We start from the raw sequence: 11655 nt of genomic DNA, 5'->3' as shown, positions 1-11655 counted from the left end.
CTCATTCTCTCTCTCTCTCTCATTCTCTCTCTCTCTCTCTCTCTCTCTCTCTCTCTCTCTCTCTCTCTCTCTCTCTCTCTCTCTCTCTCTCTCTCTATGCAGGTGATGGAGATTGCTAAGATCATGAAAGCCTACATCAACATGATGGTGAAGAAACGCTGCAGCATCATGTCTGCTTCCAGCGTCGCCAGCACCTTTGTCAGGTGATCAACCAGCAGCCAGTCAGAGCCCTCTATTCAACAGTACAGGCCTATCAGAGAGAGGCAGGAAGTGGATACAATCCACGGATTGGTCGGTCGGTTGTTGTTTTGGTGGAGTCAGCTGATCTTGGAAAGGGGTAACCACAAAACAGCGGACAGTCAAGGATCTAAAATGGCATCCGATTTCACAAAACTAAAAGGGGATTGGACACTGCAGCTAACTATTCTAGACTTGGGAATTGGGTGGATTGGGTTAAATATCTGTTTGTTAACAATGAGCATGGAAAATGACCCATTTTGGGGAGGACAACTCCAGCACCTCCCAACCCCCAGTTACCCTGCATGTCACTGTCTTACAGACAGCAGGTCCAGCACATTCTAACTCAACCTTACTTCATCTAAATATCTCTATTACTCCTTTTATATCAATCTCTAATCTCTCTCTCTCCTCTGTCATCCCTCTTTCTGTTCTCTCTGGACCAAACCCATACCAACGACAAGCACAATAGCCCAGTCAAGCCATACCACCCGCAAAGCCCCTGTCGCTCCCTTCTCAACCCAATAGCACACCCCCAGTCGCAGTCCCAACACACTGCCAGCTAGGAGAGATCAAATGAAGCCTGTTACTATTTCTATCTTCCTTCCTCTGTCTCTTACCCCCTCTCCCCCATTTGATATAACTCTCTCTTTCTCTGTCTGTGTGTCCCCCATTTTGCCTGCTTCACTCTCTTTACAGTTAAGTGTTAATTTATTCTCTGTTGCTTGCTTCCTTTCCTCTCTCTTTCTCTCACTCAATCTCTCATTCATCTGTTGTTATCCGTGGTGACTGAGATAAAGGACTGTTTTGTGTTTTCATCTCGGGGTCGAATCAGAAAATCCGGTCCCTTCTTCATCAGACTGCACAGTACTTACTTCCTGTGTCAACGGAAGTGACATCACATATGGTCAAATGAAGTGGCCTCAAACAAACCCCCTCAGAGAACCAGGGCTGGAGGCTCATCCAGGGCCATCTCCCGCGATCATCCTGACTCAGAGGCTCTTTCAAGGGGTAGCTGTCTGGCTCGGTCTGGGGGGGTCTCCATGGGAGGAGAATGAAAATGTTGACTACAAGATCAACCAAGGGAGATTGAGAGAGCTTTCTCCTATAAAATGTCTACATACTATGAACATCACATATATTACATATTCATGTCCAACCTACACATACACACATACACTAATCAAACACTTATCATTTTTGAATATTGCACCTCATAGGAACCCTACATAGATTTTGGTGGTCACTGTACTGTATGTATATAAATATCATTATAAATGCCATTTGATTAATTTATTGTATGTGTAAACTAAATGCGAAGGAACAGAGATATATTCACTGCTGTATGTCTAATATGCCAACGCACCCTTATTCACTAGCAGTGCCATCTGACTAAATCACAGGTATATAGAGGGGTTTCACTTCTTGATGTAGAATGGGTAGAGTTCAGTCGCGGCGGCCATATTGGTAGGGCGGTTTGGGATGGTTGCCTACATGCGTTTCTCTGTGCTCTAGTGAAATGTAGCCTTCGCATCATCCTTCTGGCTCACGTTTCCATATCGGTGGTTACTTTTTTTTTTAAACATGAGGAATCTAGTCTTGTCTTCTCTACCCATTCTGTTTCTATGCTATGTGACCGTTCTCCAGTTCATGAGTGAATAGAACCTGTTTTAAGTCATGTGACTCGTGTACTGTGCGTTCCCAGTGTCTCCCGTCCTGCAGTGCTGTGTTTGGAATGCTAACGTGAGCGTGTGTATCTGTGTCATAATGCAAGTGACTGACTAACTACCCCACCGGGGGGGAAGAAGGGAACCATATGAAGAAAAGAAAGAAAGTGTGTTGTTGACAAATAAGAGTATTATCTATCTGGATAACCTTTATAAGAGAATGGTGTTGTGATTTTAAATGGGGAAGAGTTTGGGAAGGGAGGGAGAGGGGAGGATGGGGTATTTATTTGTTATAATTATTGCAGAGGGAGGGAGGGGATATGGTTACAGTATGGAATTCTGTGAAAGAAGAGAAGATCACACATTGAGGAGGTATGCTTCTAGGAAATAGGAATTCAGAATTCTGGGAACATGGGAATTGTGTTTGTTTCTGACTGTGTGTCGTCACTGCTTGTGGGCCTAAGCCCACTGGAGGACCAGTCTATAGAATCAGAATTACAGGAAAAGACATTCCAATTCAGAACAACATTCCACTGGACCATTTGGAATGGCTGTAAAATCCTGTTTTTCCGGGCCAGTGTAGCCTACATGAATACATGTTTTTGGCAGACAGGCGGAATGTCAATTATCATCACATCCAGTGAAATTCGGGAACTGTGACCTATCTAGGTATTCTCTTTCAATGGCCCTGCCTCTCACACTGCTAGTACACAAAGTAAGATGAAGTTGCCTCTTGACACTTATCTAAGGCAGTGGAGGTTGCTGAAGGGAAGAAGGCTCATAATATTGGCTGGAACTGAGCAAAAGGAATGGCATCAAACATATGGAAACCATGTATTTGAAACCATTCCATTGATTTTGCTCCATTACCACAAGCCCATCCTCCCCACTTAAGGTGCCACCAACCTCCTGTGATCTAAACTCAGTTTTGCGTTTCACACCCAAATGGTAAGGGTAAGCTGATCCTAGATCTGTGTCTATGAGCAACCTCTATGCCGGGGTCCTTTTCCAGCCGCAGGCGGCCAGAGTAGGGCCTGACTGTAATCTGTCATGGTTCATATGAATTATTATCATTATATATTGAAACATTGTGATTGTTTTGAGAGAAAAAAGAGAAAGAGAGAGAAAATTGTTGTTCTTTTTTTTGTAACTGGCTTTACAAACTTATGATTTAATAAATTATCGGAAATTGTCCAGTCTTCTCTTCTATACACGCACGCACGCGCACACAGCTGACATGATTGTTCTATTTCCGCTTGGATGGTCCATATTTAAAATACACAAATGCGGGACAACGGAATGTTTTTGAGGGCCAGTGCAGCCTACATGAATACATGTTTCTGGCAGACAGTTCAAAATGTCAGTTATCATCAAATGAATAGGAAGTCTGACTGAAATACGCAACAAATATAACTTTTGGGGTAAATGAGTGGTATTTTAATTTGTTGATAAAATACGAGACAGCAGACAAATGGCCAACATTTGGGACTGTCCCGTATTGTGAACACCCTAATTCCACATGACAATGGTTGGGCGAGCTCCGGGAGAAAGGAGGACAGACCTTTTTGCCTTATCTCAACATCACTTCAGGGGTTTATTTTCTTAAAACGGATTGCCTCTCTCCGTGTTGTTACTTAAATAAGACAACTTTTTCAACTCAAGAGTGGCGCCATACACGGGCGGGATATTTTACTGACATATTTTAAAGTTTCGAATAAATGATGGGTTTAATAAGGAGTTTGGTAGGCCGACCTGCTGTTCTGCTACTCTTCGGTTTAGTCGCTGTGTTCGCGCAAACTGCCGCACCAAGGATAGTTGAGTTAGTGACACTTCTTTTGTTGTTTTTCTTAACCATTGATTTGTCGCTTATAGATTATTTTGATGTATATGACAACATATTATAGTTGATTATGTTGGCTCTAGTTAGTCTATGACGTTAATCTCCGCAAATACAGCTGGTAGTGAAGTACCCTCGAACCAGTATTTCCCCGATTTTATATTGTAGCCTATTTCACAGTGACTTTGCCTTTAGGTAAAACAGAAAATGACTTAATGCTTGTTTTCAGTTCCTTTTATAATGGTGTAATTTAGACTTTCATCAACCTCCACGTTTATATTATTATATTCAGATAATGGCTCTTTAATTTCAAGTGTCTTGGTACATTAGTAACGTATTTGGCCTTTTCACTGTTAGGGAGTTGGCTCTTGCTTTCTGCTAAATGCTTGTGTAACTGAAACCTTTTTAGCGGGAACGTTGGAGTGTTTTCAGTTCCTTCTCAGACACATTTCAGTAGCTATAATCGTGACTGGCTGGCCCTTTTAACTGTTAAGTGTTTGGGTGAAACCAGTTAAAGTGTCCAAAGAGACACCTGTTCCCTGTCTTGGAAGAATCCTTCAGCCTTTTAGCCCCATAGAAACCAGACTACCAGGCTTCCTCTTCTTATCTGGAGCCATAGAACTAACAGAATGTACACAAACAATTCTGTGGAGTCATACAGTCTAACAACAAATGGAAATATCTACAGTAGGCTGGGTCTTACTGCAGGTGAGAAGGCTTTATTACTGCCTCTAACTGCAGTTGTTTCGTGTGTTATGAACTACTGATCTAATGTTTTTTTTCTTCTCAATCAACCTGTTTTCTCTCCCTCCCTCTCAGTGTGTGAGACTAAGAATGGAACAAGCTGTGAGGAATGTGTAACGATTGTGACGGTGAGTCTGGGATTAGTCTGGCACGTGAGTGAGGCACACTTTGGGTTACCTGGTCCTGATTCCCCCACTAATACCTCCTCCTGCTCATGAGTCTAACAGGGTCACAAATGTGTTCTGGTGCTCATGAATCAGCATATCAGCTCCACCCTCCACACCTGTCAGACAGGTCGGGGGACAAACTGAACACACACACCTCTCTCTCTCTGCCCTCATTTATCTCTCTGCATCCCTCCATCCTTGGCATTGTGAACTCTATCCCTGCCAATCCTGAAACCCCTACCCACCCATAGTTCACATATACAGTTGAAGTGGGAAGTTTACATAGACTTAGGTTGGAGTCATTAAAACTCCTTTTTCAACCACTCCACATTTCTTGTTAACAGACTATAGTTTTGGAAAATCGGTTAGGACATCTACTTTGTGCATGACACAAGTCATTTTTCCAACAATTGTTCAGACAGATTATTTCACTTATAATTCACTTTGCCAGCAGCATACCACCCTGCATACCACTGCTGGCTTGCTTCTGAAGCTAAGCAGGTTTGGTCCTGTTCAGTCCCTGGATGGGAGACCAGATGCTGCTGGAAGTGGTGTTGGAGGGCCAGTAGGAGGCACTCTTTACTCTTGTCTAAAAAATATCCCAATGCCCCAGGACAGTGATTGGGGACACTACCCTGTGTAGGGTGCCATCTTTCGGATGGGGCGTTAAACGGGTGTCCTGACTCTCTGCGGTCATTAAAGATCCCATGGCACTTATCGTAAGAGTAGGGGTGTTAACCCCGGTGTCCTGGATAAATTCCCAATCTGGCCCTCAAACCATCACAGTCACCTAATAATCCCCAGTTTACAATTGGCTCATTCATCCCCCTCCTCTCCCCTGTAACTATTCCCCAGGTCGTTGCTGCAAATGAGAATGTGTTCTCAGTCAATTTACCTGGTGAAATATCAGTCAGGAAGTTAAAGCTTAGTCGCAAATGGGTCTTCCAAATGGACAATGACCCAAAGCATACTTCCAAAGTTGTGGCAAAATGGCTTAAGGACTACAAAGTCAAGGTATTGGAATGGCCATCACAAAGCTCTGACCTCAATCTCATAAAAAATGTGTGGGCACAACTGAAAAAGCATGTGCGAGCAAGGAGGCCTACAAGCCTGACTCAGTTACACCAGCTCTGTCAGGAGGAATGGGCCAAAATTCACCCAACTTATTGTGGGAAGCTTGTGGAAGGCTACCCGAAACGTTTGACCCAAGTTAAACAATTTAAAGGCAATGCTACCAAATACTAATTGAGTGTATGTAAACAGGAATTGTGAAAAACTGAGTTTAAATGTATTTGGCTAAGGCCATGATGTCATTTTCTGGAATTTTCTAAGCTGTTCAAAGGCACAGTCAACTTAGTGTATGTAAACTTCTGACCCACTGGAATTGTGATACAGTGAAATAATCTGTTTGTAAACAATTGTTGGAAAAATGACTTGTGTCATACACAAAGTAGATGTCCTAACCGACTTGCCAGAACTATAGTTTGTTAACAAGAAATTTGTGGAGTGGTTGAAAAACGAGTTTTAATAACTCCAACCTAAGCGTATGTAAACTTCTGACTTCAACTGTATATTGTTATTATTATATATATATTTTTTTAAATATCGTTGACTGCGTGAGTGCATTTATATACAGTTTCGGCCAAACATATTGGCACCCATGCACTTTTCTTAAATAAGTCACTATTTCTTATTTGTTTATTCAGATCCCCATTAGCTTTTGCCAAAGCAGCAGCGTTTCTTCCTGAGGTCCACAAAACATGACACGTAACGAAACAGTGATAGACAAAAACAGTAACACAAATTTAAAATACAAAGATATACAAACAGTACTTCAACAAAATAATAAACAATACAACTAAAACATGATGTGTGTGTGTCCCCTTCTAAAATAAGTTTAAAAAATAAAACTTCTGGTCTTCACACCTGATTAGATTTTCAACATTGCAAATCCAATTGTATTTTTGTAAACTTAAGTTGACCATTTTTTATTTAGAAAATAAAAACAAGTGGCATGGACTAAATTAGTGGCACTCCGGAGCTAATACTTGGTTGCACAGCCTTTGGCCAAGATAACTGCAGACAAACACGTCTTGTAGCAAGCAATGATGTAACCAACTTTTCAACAGCAAACTACTCTAAATCTTCAATGCTTGAGGGGTGCCCCCATCAACTGATGTTTTCAGATCTCTCCATAGGTTTTGGATGTGATTCAAATCTGGACTCTTGGCTGGCCACTCCGGAACATTCCAGCATCTCTTCTTGAACCATTCCTGGGTGTTTTTTCATGTTTAGGGTCGTTGTCCTGCTGGAAGACCCACAACATTCCATGGAGACCCAGTTTTTAAACACTGGGTTGAACAAAACACCTGATAATCTGCTGATTTCATGATGCCTCGCACACGTTCAAGGCCCCCGGCACCAGAGGCAGCAGAGCAACCCCACAGCATTATCAAATCTCCCACATGTCAGACAAGAGTCCGGAACTGAATCGCATCCAAAACCAATGGTGAGATCAGTAGTTGGAGGGAACCCCTCAAACATTTAAGTATTAGAACAATTTGCTGCTGAAAAGTGTGCCAAATGCCAGTAGAAAGTTGCAGCAAGCTCATTGGTGGCTTCGATTTCAATTTATTTTAAAAGAAATGGGGAATAATTTAGTGCAAGGGTGACAATATATTTGGCTTCAACTGTGTGTGTGTGTGTGTGTGTGTGTGTGTGTGTGTGTGTGTGTGTGTGTGTGTGTTTGCTTTGTCGTGATCAACTAGTGTGAAATTATTCACACACTCACACGCACTGACCTACCCCATGGACTGACCTCCAGGTACATGTATAAGTATTTATCTGCCCTAACGTGTGTGTGTGGTGTGTCAGGTCTACAAGGTTCGATGCCAAGATGGAGAGGCGGACAAATAAGATGAAGGGAAAACAGGAAGAGAGGTAAGACGTCATCATGGCACACGAATATCTGTGTATTTCTCTATATATGTGAAGCAATTTGCAACTAAAGAATGTGTTTTGTTATTCTATATATTTGTATTTACATGGCTGTGTGTGTATTCAGCTGGCCTACTACAAATCCCACAGAGAGATATGGTACACGTTACCCAGTCAGGCCCTGTGTGTGTATTCAGCTGGCCTACTACAAATCCCACAGAGAGATATGGTACACGTTACCCAGTCAGGCCCTGTGTGTGTATTCAGCTGGCCTACTACAAATCCCACAGAGAGATATGGTACACGTTACCCAGTCAGGCCCTGTGTGTGTATTCAGCTGGCCTACTACAAATCCCACAGAGAGATATGGTACACGTTACCCAGTCAGGCCCTGAGTGTGTATTCAGCTGGCCTACTACAAATCCCACAGAGAGATATGGTACACGTTACCCAGTCAGGCCCTGTGTGTGTATTCAGCTGGCCTACTACAAATCCCACAGAGAGATATGGTACACGTTACCCAGTCAGGCCCTGTGTGTGTATTCAGCTGGCCTACTACAAATCCCACAGGGAGATATGGTACACGTTACCCAGTCAGGCCCTGTGTGTGTATTCAGCTGGCCTACTACAAATCCCACAGGGAGATATGGTACACGTTACCCAATCAGGCCCTGTGTGTGTATTCAGCTGGCCTACTACAAATCCCACAGGGAGATATGGTACACGTTACCCAGTCAGGCCCTGTGTGTGTGTATTCAGCTGGCCTACTACAAATCCCACAGAGAGATATGGTAAACGTTACCCAGTCAGGCCCTGTGTGTGCTGTATTTGACTTTAGTTTGTCTCTGACGATGTGACTGCGATCAGAACAAGGCCCCAAGTTTATTTTGTTAGTTTCATATCAGTTACAGCCGGAGTGACACAAAATAATTACTGGAACAAACCTTTACATACGTCACAACCAAAGCTAACCGCCCAAACCGGTTTGTGCTCTATGACTTCTTACCAACCTGACTGGTCTGAAAGGTTGTGCAGTCCTCTTAAAATACCAAGTGTGTGTCTAACCAGCTGGTTGTCTTTGTGTTAACAGATGAAGATGAGGCATGAAGAAATCAGAATGAAATATGGTACGACTTGAGATATACAAACACACCACTCCTGTCTGTGGAAAAACACTGTCACTACTCTGATGGAATTTGTTATGAAAGATGATCTCTAACTCCTTGTCTCTCCCTTCCCAGGTCTCAGTGGGTTCAACCCGTACTCCGAATTCTCATGAGCTGATATTTGAACACTGTACTATCAACTGCCTGCCTTCTCTTCACCTCTGACCTTTCACCCCCACCCCCCCACCCCAAGGACTGTTAACCTTAGTCTGCTCTATGCTCAGCTTACCCTCCCTTAAACCAAAAGTAGAGGTGTTTTAAAGGTTTTGTATCATTTCAGACCGTAGTATTGAATGTAGTGCTCACAAGCCAAAACGGGTTGCCAAATATTGTGCACAACGTCACTTATTTCGTATATGTTACGTCCTGCAAAAAAATAATCCTGCAATTTGTATGATGTTATGAATTCCAATTCGTACAATATGTTACGAATGTGTAAGTGCTTAAGATCCCGTTCAATCTCTTTAACCGTTTGAGGAGAATACATGAAACTGGCCTTAGATCAAAGTTTTGGTACAACCTGTTTATACAACATTATCTGCCCATGTAACACAGGTCATTAAACATTGTGTTGAATGTAATGAACAAAGTATTCTATGAATGCTTAGCTAGAACAAGTTCTGCACTGCTTGGTGAGTGGTGCAGTGCTGAACATGTCTTGCAGTGCTGAACATGTCTTGCAGTGCTGAACATGTCTTGCAGTGCTGAACACGTCTTGCAGTGCAGACTGTGAGAGCAGTGGAAAGGTGCAGTAGCCTTAGGAACTTACCTAATTTATACCATCTTCCTTCTGTGACTACTACTGTATTATAAACTCATGATGGTATTTGAGGGTTACTGCTTGGTTATAGGAGATCTTGCCTATGCTCTACTTGATTGAGAAGATGCACTCCAGAAAAGTTGACCTTTTCTATGTATATTTATCTTATGGGGATCTATTGTTAATGTGTCCAGTTCACACCTGTACTCCATCAAACAATAAACTTGTATAGATGTATTGTCCTAATTTAAACCAGAATTGTACTCAATGATGCACTATGCAGAAATCCCTCTGCCATTTCCTGCTTGCTAAAATTCTAATAGTTCACCTAATTTCAGTTTGTGACAAAACAAGCAAGTATAGTTTAGAGAATCATTGTACCATCTAAACAGCTGTGGAATATGTTTTCCATACTCTAAGCATAGAAATATTGCACATACAACAGGTCTGCCGCTTCTTAGACTTGCTTTCAAAGAGAGTGACAGATCTATAACTCACATTTCTATGTGAATTTGGTCTGGTGTCCCAAAAAGTTACATATTGCAGCTTTAAATAGGAGGGTGTTCAGAAGAGTTGAATTATCAAAATTGCAGACAGAAATGTACCCTACCATATAGAATGTACACACCTTGTACAATGAGACAAAGAATGTCAGATCTAAGTAATACATTTCTACCTGTGACAGCTTTCTCATTACAGACACCAGCTACTTCCGTTAGAATCTTGTCAGGCCAAATTAAGTAATTTTTTTATTGATGTCAAGTTGTGTAATAAACTACCCTTTGTCTGTTGATTTGAGCAAATCTATTTTTACTTAAATTAAACTTTCCACTGTGTAAGACTTGTCTCTTTGGATCTTTTCAACTCCTAGCTCCTACTATAACCTCTGCCTCATATCGAGAAACCTACAACAACCATATCAGAAATGTGATCGTAACCTCAATAATAGTAGAGATAAAAAATAAACAGGAATTCCTGCAGTTCTGACTCAATCTCAATATACTATTTTTATCAAGGATATGTATACTCTTTATTCAAGCATTTTCTATGAGCAGAGCCACAGAGAGAGAGAGAATCTTTCTGGAATTGGAACCCAGGCCTCGATCCCTACCCATTCCAATCCTTACATGTTGAGTTGGGGCGCCCCCGATTGGTCATCAAAAGCCTTGTTTCAGGTAGGCAACGAGACTGGAGATCCACTATCACCCCTCTACTCTCAGTTTGCTTCAATTTGGTTATTAAACGGATTCTGTAATGAATACACCCCATTTCTCTATCCATTATGGTGATGGCAAATTTGGCTTGATATAATTTGTATTTTACAATATTATTCTGGTACTCCCTGTACATAGCCATGTTAATACATTTTCAGAGACTCCAGTCACCCAAGTCAGACTGTTTTCTCTGCTACCGCACGGGAAGCGGTGCCGGAGCGCCAAGTCTAGGACCAAAAGGCTCTACCCCCAAGCCATAAGACTGCTGAACAATTAATCAAATGGCCACCGGACTATTTACATAGACCCCCCCATTTGTTTTGTACACTGCTGCGCTGCTATTCGCTGTTTATTATCTATGCATAGTCACTTCACCCCTACCTACCTCGACTAACCTGTACCCCCGCACATTGACTCTGTCCGGTTCTCCTGTATATAGCCTCGTTATTTTATTGTGTTACTTTTTATTATTCTTTACTTTAGTTTATTTGGTAAAACATTTTTTTAAACTCTTCTTCATCTGCAGTTGGTTAAGGGCTTGTAAAGTACGCATTTCACGGTAAGGTCTACACTTGTTGTATTCGGCGCATGTGACAAATAACGTTAGATTTTTTTATGTTCATTCATTATAGTTATTCACGGTGTATTTATCCCTTGTGTCAATATTTAAATGTTGTATCTTTAACTCTGCATTGTTGGAAAATAATAATAAATAATAATTTAATTGTAGTCTACACCTGTGGTTTACGAAGCATGTGACAAATTCAATTTGATCTGAGTGTAATGTGTGTATTTATTTGAGATTAACCATTAGCCCTGCCTTTGGCGGGTTCTTAATGTCGCGTGGCCGAGTATTTGGCTGAATTGCGCGTCTCCGAATCCGCGTCCGAGAAAATATGTCACGTGATTCCACGAAAGCCAATCAG

General features: G+C 41.8%; 1 protein-coding gene and 1 long non-coding RNA gene across 3 annotated transcripts in view; both read left to right on the top strand.

Annotated features, from left to right (window-relative positions):
• Positions 1-1269, top strand: part of LOC112241095 (unconventional myosin-X) — a 69879-nt gene extending 68610 nt beyond the window's left edge. For both annotated transcript variants that reach the window (XM_042296935.1, XM_042296934.1), the window contains exon 40: positions 103-1269. In XM_042296935.1, the coding sequence (XP_042152869.1) occupies positions 103-207 (105 nt within the window). In that variant the 3' untranslated portion in view covers positions 208-1269. The remainder of the gene's footprint in view (positions 1-102) is intronic.
• Positions 1270-7277: 6008 nt separating this feature from the next.
• Positions 7278-9767, top strand: LOC121839244. The gene is made up of 3 exons (XR_006078771.1): positions 7278-7592; positions 8680-8716; positions 8831-9767. It is a non-coding gene; the product is annotated as an uncharacterized LOC121839244 (long non-coding RNA).
• The last annotated feature ends 1888 nt before the right edge of the window (positions 9768-11655 follow it).

This window comes from Oncorhynchus tshawytscha, linkage group LG14 (genome assembly GCF_018296145.1).
Source record: "Oncorhynchus tshawytscha isolate Ot180627B linkage group LG14, Otsh_v2.0, whole genome shotgun sequence".
Taxonomy (NCBI): Eukaryota; Metazoa; Chordata; class Actinopteri; order Salmoniformes; family Salmonidae; genus Oncorhynchus; species Oncorhynchus tshawytscha.
This window is presented reverse-complemented; position numbering and strand designations above follow the sequence as displayed.